Raw genomic sequence first — 14,590 nt, 5'->3', positions numbered from 1 at the left:
GCTAAGGACTGTGCCTGTCTTTGGCCCTGCTGTACCCCTAGCCATCAGCACAGTCCTGGCACGCGATAGGTACCGATACCCAGGAAATATTTGTCAGATGAAATCATGAGTTCACATGAGTGCTTCCCTTATAAAATTGTCATTGGCCATCGATAGCCCGCTGGATATCCCAAACGCCAATCACTTACAATTTTTGCCAGCATTGAGTGCCATCGTTATTTCATATTTTTGGCAGCCACCTTGCTAGTTTTCCACGGAAGTGGATTCATTTCAAAAGGAAATTTTAGGGGCGCCTGGGTGGCGCCGTCGGTTAAGCGTCCGACTTCAGCCAGGTCACGATCTCGCGGTCCGTGAGTTCGAGCCCCGCGTCAGGCTCTGGGCTGATGGCTCGGAGCCTGGAGCCTGTTTCCGATTCTGTGTCTCCCTCTCTCTCTGCCCCTCCCCCGTTCATGCTCTGTCTCTCTCTGTCCCCAAAATAAATAAAAACGTTAAAAAATAAATAAATGCTAAAAAGAAAAAAAATTAAAAAAAAAAAGGAAATTTTATTTATTTATTTTATCACCACCATAAATAAACAGTAACTGCGAAAACAAATCCACAGAAAACAAAACAATGTTTTCGCGTTCTATCCCCAACGCTAGGAGCCTGAGGCCCGCCTTCTCTTTGTTTACAAGGGAGATTGACAGGGTTATAATGATGTTTAAGGTCTATGAGTACCCCACGGACACTGTCTCCTGGAGAAAATCTGATGGATTAAAAAAGAGGCGAAGAAGAGAAGTTGCTCTTTCTCTGAGTTCCCGTGATGTTAAATCTTGTCCCATACTTTTGAAAATTTTCTTGGAGTGGATTCTCTTTCCACACTTAGGGAAACACTTGGCTAAGAAGATGGCTGGGAGTCCTTAGAAAAGGATTAAGTGCTTTAATGAACAGGATAAGTGATTGGTATGCTTCTTATCTTTAGTCTTGGCAGGCTTTTGGTACCTCTCACTTAGTGGGTGATCAGTAAACACTCAATATTGCAAAAAGGAGTAAGTGTGTACAGAATGTGAGGGCCAAAAGCAATCTTGTGGAATACTCAGGCCGATCTGACCGAAGGGGAAACGGCGTCCTCCAGTGAGTGATGGAGAATCCGCCGCCTCCTGAGACCACAAGCCCCTCGCTGAATTGTTTGTTGGGCTGCTCTGAGGACAGGTGCACAGCACTGCGCCCCTGTGCCCAGTCCTGTTCTTCCCTGGGGAGATACATAGACTCTCTTTTCTTTCTTTCTGGGTATTTGGAGACTGCTGTCTCATTCTGCCTAAGACGGGGCTTGCGAACTCAGATGACCACAGGAGCCGGCAAAGTGATGCCAATTAGTGAAGGAGGTCAGGTGGGGTAATGGGTGGGAGGGTAGTGGCCCTACCTGCATGGGACAGTCCTCCTCCGCATCTGCGGGTTGTTGCCGCGTGAGCCCCGTGTGGCCGATGCTGAGATGGTCTAGGAAAACCTGAAGATCTGATTTTGGATGTTAAAGGTTCAAGTTGTAAACATTAGCAATACATTACAGCGTGATAAAACATGGTGTGGTCCAACACCCAACCAGCTGGCCAGCCAGATGCGACGTGGACCAGGGGGCTTCCCAGTGAAGTCTGGCCTCTCGCCACAAATTGCCCTCCCCCCCGCCCCGCCCCTTCTTCTTTTTGGGCTGAGCAGCCCATTCTCCTCAAGCCGTGACTGTGGGTGTTGGTCCCTAGAATTCCCTCCATGGTGGTCGGCCCCCCTGCATGCCTTTAAACACTGCCCAGCTTCCTCTCCGCCTGTGTCTGTCCTTTTCATCTGACAAACTACTCTTCCTCATCATTCCCTTTTTTTTTTTAATTTTTTTTTGGGACAGAGAGAGACAGAGCATGAACGGGGGAGGGGCAGAGAGAGAGGGAGACACAGAATCGGAAACAGGCTCCAGGCTCCGAGCCATCAGCCCAGAGCCCGACGCGGGGCTCGAACTCCTGGACCACGAGATCGTGACCTGGCTGAAGTCAGATGCTTAACTGACTGCGCCACCCAGGCGCCCCTTTTTTTTTTTTAATTTTAATGTTTATTTATTTTTGAGACAGAGAGAGAGAGAGAGTGTGTGAAAGGGAGAGGGGCAGAGAGAGAGGGAGACACAGAGTCCGAAGCAGGCTCCAGGCTCCGAGCTGGCGGCACACAGACCGACGCGGGGCTCGAACTCATGAACCCCAAGATCATGACCTGAGCCAAAGTCGGATGCTTAACCGACTGAGCCACCCAGGTGCCCCCCCCTCCTCCTCCTCCTCCTTAATGGTTGTCCCCTGCTCTGGAGAGCCTTCCTCGTAACCCCAGGCGGACTGGCTCTTCCATTTTTTAGCTAGGATGTGACGCTAGGTAAATTACTTAATCTCTCTGTGCCTCAATTTCCCTCTCTGTGAAACGGGGATGATGATAGTACCTACCTCATTAGATTGCCAGGAAGATTAAAAAAATCTGTAGATACACTGGTAGACAGACAGAAGACAGACAGCCTGGGGTTTCCTAGAAGGTAGAGCTAGTCCGTGTTCCATCTCTGAAGCAGGGCTTGTCACAGAGCAGGTATGCGTTCAGCGTTTGATCACTTGAGGAAGTGGGGAGACGTGAATATGTGGTCCGCCAGCTCTGGCCATCACGATGAGATGATGTGGTTGTGAATACAGCGCTTCCGAACTCCCCACTTTTGAAAAAGGCAACCAAAATATCTATCTAAATGGCTAAAATACGACACAGTGACAGCACCAAATGCGGGTAGAGGAACCGGAATGCTCATACGTCGCTGGCGGGAATGAACAATGGTACCGTCACTCTGGGAAACAGTTTGACAGTTTTGTTTTGTTTTCACATAGAACTAATCATGTCATTACCACATGGGCCAGCAGTTGTACTCTTGGGCATTTGCTCCAAAGAAGTGAAAACTTGTATTCACACAAAGCTCGCCCATGAATGTGATAGCCCCAAGCTGGAAAGAGCCCAGACATTCTTCGGTGAGTAAAGGGTTAACACACCGCGGTACATCCGCACAATGGAACCCTACTCATTTTCGAAGTGACAAAATTCTGGAGATGGGGACCAGGTTAGTGACTGCCAAGGGCAAGGACGGGAGTGCTTTGAGAGAAGGGAGGTTAGGGATCCTCGGGTGATGGAGCTGTTCGTACCTCGACCGTGGTGGTGGACACACAAACCTACACGTTGGATGACGTTGTGTAAAACTAAACACACACACACAAACGAGTTCATGTAAAACCAGGGATTTAAAAAAAAATTTTTTTTAACCTTTATTTATTTTTGAGACAGAGAGAGACAGCATGAACCAGGGAGGGTCAGAGAGAGAGGGAGACACAGAATCTGAAGCAGGCTCCAGGCTCTGAGCCATCAGCCCAGAGCCCGACGCGGGGCTTGAACCCACGGGCCGCAAGATCGTGACCTGAGCTGAAGTCGGACGCTTAACTGACTGAGCCACCCAGGCGCCCCGTTTTAATTTTTTTAATGTTTGTTTATGTTTTGAGAGAGACAGAGACAGAGTGTGGGAGGGTCAGAGAGAGAGGGAGACACAGAATCTGAAACAGGCTCCAGGCTCTGAGCTGTCAGCACAGAACCCGACGCGGGGCTCAAACTCACGGACTGCGAGATCACGACCTGAGCCGAAGTCGGACGCTTAACCGACTGAGCCACCCAGGCGCCCCCAGGGATTTTTTTTTAAGTTTATTTATTTATTTTGAGAGAGACAGAGAGAGCACAAACGGGGGAGGGGCAGAGAGAGTGGGAGAGAGAGAATCCCAAGCAGGCTCTGTGCTGTCAGCGTGCAGAACCTGACCCGGGGCTTGAACTCATGAAACCGTGAGCTCATGACCTGAGCAGATATCAAGAGTAGGACGGTTAACCGACTGAGGCACCCAGGCGCCCCAAACCTACTCTGAATGGATTGCTAGGTTGTGTCAATGTCAGGGTCCCTGGTTGTGATCTTGTACTACAGTTTGGCAGGATGCTATCATAGGGATAAACTAGGTAAACGTTGCCTATTATTTGCCACAACTGCATGTGCATCTACAACATCTCAAAATAAAAATTTTAATAAATTAATTTAAAAAGCATTGCATGGGGGCCGCCTGGGGGGCTCAGCCATTAAGCATCTGACTTCCGCTCAGGTCACGATCTCGCAGTTGGTGAGTTTGAGCCCCACATCAGGTGAGCACGAGCCCCGCGTGGGGTGGGCTCGTGCCTCCCTTCTGGTGAGCTCCAGCCCCGGTTCAGGTAAAAACACAAGCCCTAGGTGAGCCCCACTTCTCTCTCTCCACCCCCGCACTCCCCTCCCCTCATTCATTTGCATCTCTCTCTCTCTCTCTCTCTCTCAATAAAGAAATAAAGAAATAAAGCATTGCATGGTATTCAAAGCAAAACGAAACAAAAAGTAACCAAAGGCTGTAGGCATGCTGTTTGTTTGTGTTTTTTTGTTTTGTTTTGTTTTGTTTTTTTTGCTGAGTCTTACCTTCAGCTTCTGTTTACATTTGAATCAGGTTTACTCGGACCCTTTGGGCTTTTGCCCTCCAGCCTGGCCAAGCCAGCCCCTTCCCCATTTGCTTGTCTGCCCTCCAGACTGGGAGCTGGAAGGGACCGGAAGAACAACCTGGCCCAACCTGAGCTCCCAAGGGTCCAGGTTAAGGCTGAAGCCTGGTCTTTAGCATCTGGAGGATGGACAGTCTGGGAGCAGAGCAGGGAACCCAGAAGACCAGTGATCACTTCCTGAAGCCCAAGGCTATCCTGACCCCTTGGGACCAGCAGGCATTAAGGCATTATGCAAATGCAGACCTGCGCCAGTCTCCAGTCTAATTACCCAACAGCCCACAATCATCCACCAGCCTTGCTGTGGCTTCCCGGATGGGCTGCATTTACATGTCCCTGATCTTCTTCCTCCAAGCTGTTTCTGCTGTTAGTTGTATAACCCTTTTTGGTCAGCTCTCTTTATTCCTATCCGTTCTGGGAGGTGGCTAGAACATTATAAAGGCGGGAAAACAGGCTTAAAGAGGTGCGAGTGATTGTGCCAAGACCCTTTCCCTGTGTGTGAGAACCCATAGGGTCTGTGCTGAATGAGGGACAGGGACCCGCTGGAATGAGATTGAAATTTTGTCGACTTCGTGTTGTCCAGGAATCTATGAGAGCAAGAGGTGTGATTTGTTTGTTTATTCTTTAAAAAAATTTTTTCTTTAACGCTTATTTATTATTGAGAGACAGAGGGACAGAGCATGAGCAGGGGAGGGGCAGAGAGAGGAGGAGACACAGACTCCAAAGCAGGCTCCCAGCTGTCAGCGCAGAGCCCTACGCGGGGCTTGAACTCACAAACCGCAAGATCATGACCTGAGCCGAAGTCAGATGCTCAACTGACTGAGCCACCCAGGCGCCCCTATTGTTTATTTATTCTGAGAGAGAGAGAGAGGGAGAGAGAGAATCTCAAGCAGGCTCCTAGCTGTTAGCGTGGAGCCCAATGTGGGGCTCAAACCCACAAACTGTGAGATCGTGACCTGAGCTGAAACCAGGAGTCGAGGCATAACCGACTGGGCCACCTAGGCGACCCACAAAAGGCATGATTTAAAAGAAAAATTTAAGGTCACCCAAGGACGAAAACTTGAACTAAGATGTTCTAGACTCCTGTAGGTAGGCAATTACCAAACTTGCCTAAAGGGGTCTTAGGACCCCTTTATGCTCTTAAAATTAAGGATCTCCAAGAGATTTTGTTTTTGTGGATTATATTTACCATATTATAGATTAATACCGAGAAATGTAAAATATGGTATTAATTCCTTTAAAAATGACCAAAACCCTTTATGTGTTATAGCAGTATAACAAGCTCCTTATATGTAATAACACTATAACAACCTTCTGTGAAATAACAATGCAACCCCAAAAAAGCAGTAATTATGCGGCGCGACGGAGTAATCACGCAGCTAAGGCTGCAAGGGTCACCATATTGCCAATAGATAAGTGTATCAAATCAACGCTTTGCGCCCTAGACTTCCGCAACGTTATAGGCCAATTATATCTCAATTTTAAAAAAGGAGTAAAATAGAAAAAGCAAGTGTTCTCAGCACGGGGCGAGCGACACCCTCTGATCGGTGTTTTGAGCCTGACCGGCGTGTCCATCTGTGTCTCTCTCCCCGCGCAGGCCCCACCATGAGGCCCCAGTCCCGCAGGAGCCCCCGCGCTCCGCTGGCACCCGGCGCACCGCGCTAGCGCCCCGCCGGGGTGTGGGGAGGCGCCGAGGCCATGGCCAGCCACGTGGACCTGTTGACGGAGCTGCAGCTGTTGGAGAAGGTGCCCACGCTGGAGCGGCTGCGCGCCGCCCAGAAGCGCCGGGCCCAGCAGCTCAAGAAGTGGGCGCAGTACGAGCAGGACTTGCAGCACCGCAAGCGGAAGCACGAGCGGAAGCGCAGCACGGGCGGCCGGCGGAAGAAGGTGTCCTTCGAGGCCAGCGTGGCCCTGCTGGAGGCCTCCCTGAGGAACGACGCCGAGGAAGGTAGGCCGCTCCGCCCCCCCCCCGCCCCCGGGGCTGGCCTCCAGGGGCTGCGCGGCGGAGGGGTGCCGGCGGGGGTCTGGCCCCCTCCCAGGTTTGGGCAGCCCCCGCAGGTGCTAGCAAGGGCGCTTACTTCGCGGGGCCTGAATTATCGGAGACTTTTTTTTTTTTTTTTTTTAGCCTTTGGCTGATGAATTCCATGCTGATTTCCCTTCCCTCCGTGAATGTTTAGGACCCCCCCCCCACCCCCACCCCTTGCGCATTTCTATTCCAAGTGTGGTGAACAAATTCCATCTGGTCTTGCCCCTCCAAGAGCGCCATACTCGAGGATCTTGCATTTAAGGCCCTGTTGGGCGCCCCACCAGCGCCCAGGGCTCTCTGTGTGCGGTTGAGTTTTGCCTGGCCTTGGCTGCAGAGCCGGGCGGGTGTAGAGCTGTGGTTGATAGCACAGGCCGGAAGTTAGATTGTCCTCCCTTCTGAAGCTGGCTTTGTCTTTTAGACCCGGGGTGACTCTGGCAAGTAGGCGGCTCACTTCGGTTCCCTGTGCCTTAGTTTGCCCCTCTGTAAAGTGGGGGTAAATGCTAGTATCCGCTGCAAGGCCTTGCTGTGAGCATGAAATGAGGGAATACCCCCGAGTTCTTGGGCATGGATAGTCCCTCATACTGTGTGAGGAGTTATTAGTATGTTTTATTTTATTATGTTATGACTATAGTTTATTTCATTATATTTATATAATGAATATGTATATACCTATAACGTTTGTCTAATATACTATTTATATGTGTAATTATGTTTATACATAGAGTGTTCATAAAGTCTGGAAATGGACAAATATATACAATGTTGTCTAGGACATTTTCACTCTATAAAGCGAACAAATAAATGAGCACGAACACACATAGAACAAACAAATGAACACGAACACATATAGATACACTCATAGAATCCGTTTCCAGATTTTATGGATACCCTGTACTTGTTACATTCGACTTAATTATGGTATTATCTGTCCTCCATCCAGATATCACAATGCCCTAAAGACACGTGTAATAGGCACCCATGTTACAGATAGGGAAACTGAGACCCAGAGAGGTTCAGAGCCTTGACCGAGGTGGCAAAGCTGGGACCAGAAAGCTCAGGATGCCAGCTGTTGTCGCTGGTCTCATGGCCTCGTGGGTTTGTTTCCCGTTATATGAATGACTGGAGGATCCATGATTTGACCAAAGCTCTCTTCTCTGAACGTGCCCGGTCCTTGTGCAGCTGAGGTTTGCGTATGTGTCCTGTGCCCCCTCCAGTCCCCTCCTTCTGTACAGGAGTCCTTTCTGGCTGTCCCTGGAGAGGCCTAGCCATGCTGCCTGGGTCCCTCCGGCCTCCTGCCTCTGCACACCCTCAGACACGTGGTGCTAAAATAGTTGTGGAAAGAGGGACGGCACTGTCTGCACTAGAGGGTGTTGGGTTTTTCGCACATTGCTCCTCAGGTTCTAGCACCTTCTGAGAAGCACAGTTCTACTGCCCCGGCTATGGTGTTCTGGGAACTGAGCAGAAGCATTCCCGGAACCACTCAGCTGGAAACCGCGCAGCTGAGAGCCTGGGGTGAGCAGCCTGGGGGGGGGGGGGGGTGGGGAGAGAGAGAGAGAGAGAGAGGGAGAGGCTTGAAATGTCAGGCTCGGGGGACCGGCCCTGCGAGGCTCCTTCCCACACGAGATTTGCTGGGTGACGCGGCAGACCCATCCCACTCAGTGGGCGACACATCAATGATGTCTGATTTTTGTCGTGGGTGGCGGTTCATCATCTCTTCTTTTGCCGGTCGTCTTTCCCTCCCTCTTTCCCTGACAAAGCCCCACTCCCCTCCCTGAAGGGGCTCTGTGAGCTGGCTGACAGCTCAGAACAGGGGCGCCTGCCCGGCCCCAGCGTGGGCCCCACACCCTCATAGGCGCCCACGTGCCGCTGAGAAGGAGCCCTGGGCTCGGGGCCAGGACCGAGAGCCCCCTTGGCCTTGCGTGCGATCTTGAGCGGCTTGTTTCACCCCTCTGGTCCAGTTTCTGGGTCTGTAAAATGGAGTTTTGAACCTTGTCCTCAAGGGGGGGTGTGTGGCAAGAATTAGGCAAGATGCTGAATGTGACAGCTGTCTGAAAAGTGACGCTGAACGCAGCCCCAGGGTGGTGGGCATTTTAACCCACTTTTCCCCTCTGTGTGTGTGTGTGTGTGTGTGTGTGTGTGTGTGTGTGTGTGTTTTAACACACTTTTTAAAGAACCCAAATATCCATAAACACATTCTTCTTCTAAAACTTAACACGGAGGCATACACAGGGTCCCTCCCTCCACCCCTTCTTTTTTTCTGTTACTTTGATGTGCTTCCTTCCAGGCGTTTTTCTCATTTACCTGTGTGTTTGTAGACTGGGAGAACTCGAGAGGCCAGTTGGGGTTTTTTGTTTTTCTTTTCTTTTTTTTTAGTGTTCCTATATTTTTGAGAGAAAGAGAGAGACAGAGTGCGAGTGGGGGAGGGGCAGGGAAAGAGGGAGACACAGAATCTGAAACAGGCTCCAGGCTCCGAGCCGTCAGCCCAGAGCCCGACGCGGGGCTCGAACTCATGATCCATGCGATCGTGACTGAAGTCAGATGCATTACCGACTGAACCACCCAGGCGCCCCTGGTTTTGTTTTGTTTTTACCCAAGTGATGATACACTGGATACGTTACTCTGCAATTTGTTTTTCCACCCACGTTTCTCCAACGTGTCTTGGAGGTGTTTTCATGCCGGTACCCTGGGATAATAGATCTGTATTATTCTTTTTAACTGCTGCGTAGTATTCCGTGGTTTGGATTCACCAGAATTAAAACAAAATTTTTTTTTTAATGTTTATTTTTGAGAGAGAGAGAGAGAGAGTGGGGTTAGGGGCAGAGAGAGAGGGAGACACAGAATCCGAAGCAGGCTCCAGGCTCCGAGCTGTCAGCCCAGAGCCCGACGCGGGGCTCGAACTCCCGAACCGCGAGATCATGACCTGAGCCGAAGTCAGACGCTCAACCGACTGAGCCACTCAGGCGCCCCATCAGCAGACTTTTTGAACTGGTTCCTCATTGATAGGCGTGGAGGCTTCCTCAGTAGTTTTGCTTTGGCCCAAGTGAACGTTCCGTGCACACAGGCAGCTGTGTCTCAAGGACGGATGTGGGAAAATGGAAGAGCCGGAGGCAAGGACATGTGTATTCAATTTGAATGAGCAAAGTGCTGGCCCCTGGGGCCAGCCGAGCGAGGGTGGACGGCCAGCATACTGGGCGCTGTGGTGGGCCGTGGGGTGGGGTGAGTGGTCCCCCCGTCAGGCGGCTGGGTTTGGGCAGGGGCGTGAAGCTTCCATCAGGCAGCCGGCAGTCTGGCCGGGCTACGCTCAGCTCCCTGGCAGCATGACAGAGCCCGCTGCTCCCAGCTGGCTGCGATGGTTTCTATGTGCCGGCGGAGCTGGTGTTGGGGAGGCTGCAGGGGCGTCAGCTCGCGGCGGGATGGGAATGGGGGTGGCAGCTCCCCCGCTCCCTTCAGCTCACAGCAGTGGCTGAGTCAACCTTCTCCACCTGCCAGGGCAATGTGAGTCGACCCAGAGAAAGGCAGCGTTGGGGAGGGACTCTCTGTATTTCCTTCTCTGGCTCTGCATTGCCTTCAGGCTAACGTCCGGGCACCAGGGACCCTCCTTGGCCTTGGACCTGCCTGAATCCCACCCTCAGGAGCCCTCTGCCCAGCATCGCCCCATCCTCCAGCCATCTCCCGCTCTTCCCATATGCCCTGCATTCTCTTACCTCCCCGCCTTTGTATATGCAGACCCCTCTGTCTGGAACACTCTTTCCCCTGACTCCTGTAACCCTAGGGGTTGGGTCTTGAGTCTTGGGGAGCTGTCTGTGAGCCTTCTCTGCACCCCACCGCACCGCCAGTGAGAGCAGTAACTGAATAGACAAGCTGGCGTTTACTGAGAGGCTGTGCAGTGTCGTGGCCAAGAGTAGGCACTCCAGAACCATTTCTCCAGGATTCAGATCCCGCCTCTGCTGTGTCCCAGCTGTGCAACCGTGGGAAGGTTACTAAACTTCTTGGGGCCTCAGTTTCCCCGTCTGTGAAAATGAAGATGATATAATACAGCTGCCTCAGAAAGTTGTCCTGGAGCTGGGGAGCCGGGGTGGCTCAGTTGGTTAAGCGTCCGACTTCGGCTCAGGCCATGATCTTATGGTTCGTGGATTTGAGCCCCGCGTCGGGCTCTGTGCTGGCCGCTCAGAGCCTGGAGCCTGCTTCGGATTCTGTGTCTCCCTCTCTCTTTGCCTCTCTCCTGCTCGCACTCTGTCTCTCAAAAATAAATCAAAACGTTAAAAAAAAAAGAAAAAAAAGTTGTCCTGGGGTTAGATCGACTTTACAGATGTTGGAGTGGCATGCTAAGGAGTAGATAAGTGCTATAAATTGTTGCAATTCTGCATTATGCGTGGTCTCCACTTACATAATCCGTTACTAGTATATACACCGATTGTCATCATTACTATTATTTATCGAGTGCTTACTTTGTATCAGACGTCATCTCACTTCATCCTCACAACAGCCCTCTGAGGTAGAGAGTCAAATCCCATTGTTTAAAAACAGCTCTATTGAGTTTTAATTTACATATCGCAGAATGTGCCCATTTTAAGGGTGCGATTCAATGATTTTCAGGACATTTACAGGGTTGTGTGCCCATCACCACAACCCGAGTTTTGAACATTCCGTCACCCCAAAAAGACACTTTGTGCCCACTTGTAGTCACTCCTGTCCCCAGCCCCAGGTAACCACTAGTCTGTTTTCTGCCTCTGTATCTTTGCCTTTTCTGGAATGTTCCACGTACATGGACTCAGCTAATATGTGATCTTTTGCGATTGGCTTGTTTCATTTAGAGTAATGTTTTCAGGGTGCGTTCAGGTTGTGGCATGTATCAGGACTTTCTTCCTTTTATCGCCCTTTAGTATTCCATCGTGTGGATATGCCGCATTTTGTTTCTCCGTTCACCGGTTGAGGAACATTTGGATCGCTTCCACCTTGAGTTATGATGAATAGTGCTGCTAAGAACAGTTGTGTGCAAGTCTTTGTGCGGATGTATGTTTTTATTTCTCTTGGGTGGTTACCTGGGAATGGAATTGCTGGGTCACATGGCAAGTTTCTGTTTAGGAAACCGCTAACCTGTTTTCCAAAATGGCTGTACCATTTTGCGTTCTCCAACTTCAGTTTGGCTATGTCACTTGCCAAAGATCTCTTAAGTTTTTAGTGTCAGACCTGGAACTTGAACCCAGATCTGGTGTCTCCGAAGTCCGTGCTTTTAGCATCTCCTGCTTTGGATTTTCCTGAGAAAACGAGAGAGCCACTCACCTGTGGTTCTGATCTGTGTCCCCCGGGGCCTTAAGGCCCTGCTGCTTCTGCTGGCCTCTTGGGCCCCTTGGATCGGAGGGGTCCCTGGATAAGCTCTTCATCCCTAGCTGTCACCTTTTCCATGGCCACACGAGCAAGCCTCTGTTGAAACCACCGAACATTTGTTAAGTTGTCAGGGCTTCTGTTCTCTCAGAATGTGCAGGATTTTCTTTATGGAAACTCTGTTCACATTCCCAAAAAAAGTTTGAGTGGTTCTTCTATAGCCTAATTTTAACTCTTCAACTGTTATTCATTCTCACGGTAAAGGTTTTCAAACTTTTTTTTTTTTTTTTTTCAAGCAGTGGAAACTTTTATGTGAAATTATGCAGAAACTCAATGTGTAACATGCGCGAAAGAGCCAGTCTGGCTGAGGTTGTTGGGGGGGCAGGTGTTGTGGCTACTGGCCCCTCATCCACCATCTGCCCTTCGGACCTCTCCCCGGCACGCAGGTGCACCGGCAGACATCTGGCCTCCGCATGTTGTGCTTAAACGGTCGACTCATCCAAAGGAAATACAGGTCTGACTTTCACTTTTGATGATTTTCAAAAGGGAAGTTTCTCTTCTCTTAATTATAAAAATCATTCATCCTTGTAGGAAATTGTTAAAGTACAGAAAAAAAAAACCCATTAAGACAGTAAAATCAAGATACCCAAAACAGCAACAACTATCAGTAACATTTTGGTATTTTCCTATTACTCAGGGTCCTGATAGGAAAGAAATGGTGCCCTGACATGAGGTAGTTTGAGAAAAGTTTAATAAAGGGGCAGTGGCCAAAAAGCTTAGGGCAATAGTTCTCAACCTTTTTGGTCTCAGGGCCCCTTTATATTATTAAAAACTGAGAACTCTTAAGAGCTTTTGTTTACCTGGGTTCTGTATTGATATTTACCACTAGAAATGAAAGCTGACTAATTAAAATAAACATGTGCTCATTAAACCATAAACACCAAGTTATCTATTGTTATCTAGACGCTAGTTATCTAGTTATCTATTGCTACATAGTACAGGAGCTCAAAATTTAGCAGCTTAAAACAATAAACACTTACTGTCTCACACAATTTCTGTGGATCAAGAATCTGGGGCCAACGGAGCTTGGGTGGTTCTAGCTTAGGGTCTCTCATAAGGTTGCAGACACCCCAAGGCCTAATGGAGCTGGAATAGCTGTGTCCAAGATGGCGCACTCACATGGCTCTTGGCAGGAGGCCTCCGATTCTTGCCATATAACCCTCTTCACAGGGCTGCTTGAGTGTCTTCGGAACATGGCGGCTGGCCTTCTTCAGAGTGAGTGATCCGAGAGAGCAAGGGGGAAACCACAATGCCTTTCATGATCTAGACTTTTAAGTCACATATCATCCCTTCTGCCATATTGTGTTCATTAGAGATGAGTCACTAAATCGTCCAAAGGTAGGGGGATTAGGCTTCCCCTCTTGAAGGGAGGAGAAATGGTGGGCATGTTCCAAAACTACCACACATGTTAACATAAATGTTTTTATGAAAAATACTGATATTTCTCAAAACAAAAAACATAGAGTAGGCTTGTTTTATACTTTTGCAAATCTTTGTAAGGTCTGGCTTAAAAGAAGGTGGCTGCTTTTGCTTCTCTCTATTGTGATATATTATTTTGGTTAAAGTAAATGGACAAAATCTTACCTCACACAGATATGTTGGAAAATAGAGGAAATATTTTAATTGCCTTTTCAGATAATTGTGGATATTCTTTAATACTCAACTAAACTCAACAGGTGGTAGTTTTTTCTTATTTTATTTTTTATTTTTTAGTTTATTTTTATTTGAGAGAAGGATAGAGAGCAAGCAGGAGAGGGACAGAGAGGGAGACAGAATCCCAAGCAGGCGCTGCACTGCCAGCACAGAGCCCGATGTGGGGCTCGAACTCACGAATTGTGAGATCATGACCTGAGCTGAGGTCGAGTCAGACGCTTAACTGACTGAGCCACCCAGGCGTCCCAACAGGGGATAGTTTCTTGATGATTAATCTCAATGTGGAACCTGAAACCATATGAAGTTTTAGCTTTTCTTAACTTTGTTATGTTAAAATCCATTGGTGGCTTTGCGTTTTGAATGGCTCTTTTATCCATACCTATTTTTTTTTAATGTAATGTATTATCTGTTAGAAAATATTAGCTCATTTCTTGGGGGATATTACACCAAAAGTAAAAGCAACAAAAGGAAAAAATAAGCAGGTGGGCCTATAGCAAACCCAAAAGCTTATCCACAGCAAAAGAAACAGTCAACAAAAGGAGAAGCAAATTACGGAGTGGGAGAAAGTGTTTGCAAACTATGTATTAGATAGGGGGTTAATATCCAACATATATAAAGAACTCATACAACTCGATAGCAGAAGGCCCAAACGATCCAATGAAAAATGGGCAGAGGACCTGAATAGACATTTTCCCAAAGAAGACATGTAGACGGCCAACAGACACAGGATAAGATGCTCAACATCACTCCTCATTAGGCAGATGAAGATCAAAGCCACAATGAGGTATCACGTCATTTAAGACACAGAAGAACTATAATGACTTTGTGCCCATAGTAATAGCAAGGTAGATGGAGCAAAGAACCAAATCAAGAGAAAGCCCTGGGACACCTCAGATGCTATGTGCTGAGCCAAGAAGAGAAGGAAGGGGACCAGTAGTC

At 48.9% G+C, this 14,590-nt stretch overlaps 1 protein-coding gene and 1 long non-coding RNA gene across 5 annotated transcripts in view; one reads left to right on the top strand and one right to left on the bottom strand.

Moving 5' to 3' along the window:
* PPP1R16B (protein phosphatase 1 regulatory subunit 16B) overlaps nucleotides 1–14,590 on the top strand; it is a 102,813-nt gene that overhangs the window by 22,496 nt on the left and 65,727 nt on the right. For 3 of the 4 annotated variants that reach the window (XM_045053633.1, XM_023251256.2, XM_045053634.1), the window contains exon 2: nucleotides 6,185–6,535. The exons of the other annotated variant lie outside the window; for it this stretch is intronic. In XM_045053633.1, coding sequence (XP_044909568.1) covers nucleotides 6,286–6,535 — 250 coding nt within the window. In that variant the 5' untranslated portion in view covers nucleotides 6,185–6,285. The remainder of the gene's footprint in view (nucleotides 1–6,184; nucleotides 6,536–14,590) is intronic. 4 annotated transcript variants of the gene reach the window in all.
* On the bottom strand, nucleotides 11,125–13,217 carry LOC109498006. The gene is made up of 2 exons (XR_002154539.3): nucleotides 12,979–13,217; nucleotides 11,125–12,522 (listed from the first exon to the last, which is right to left on the bottom strand). It is a non-coding gene; the product is annotated as an uncharacterized LOC109498006 (long non-coding RNA).

Source organism: Felis catus, chromosome A3, assembly GCF_018350175.1.
Source record: "Felis catus isolate Fca126 chromosome A3, F.catus_Fca126_mat1.0, whole genome shotgun sequence".
Classification (NCBI taxonomy): domain Eukaryota; kingdom Metazoa; phylum Chordata; class Mammalia; order Carnivora; family Felidae; genus Felis; species Felis catus.
This window is presented reverse-complemented; position numbering and strand designations above follow the sequence as displayed.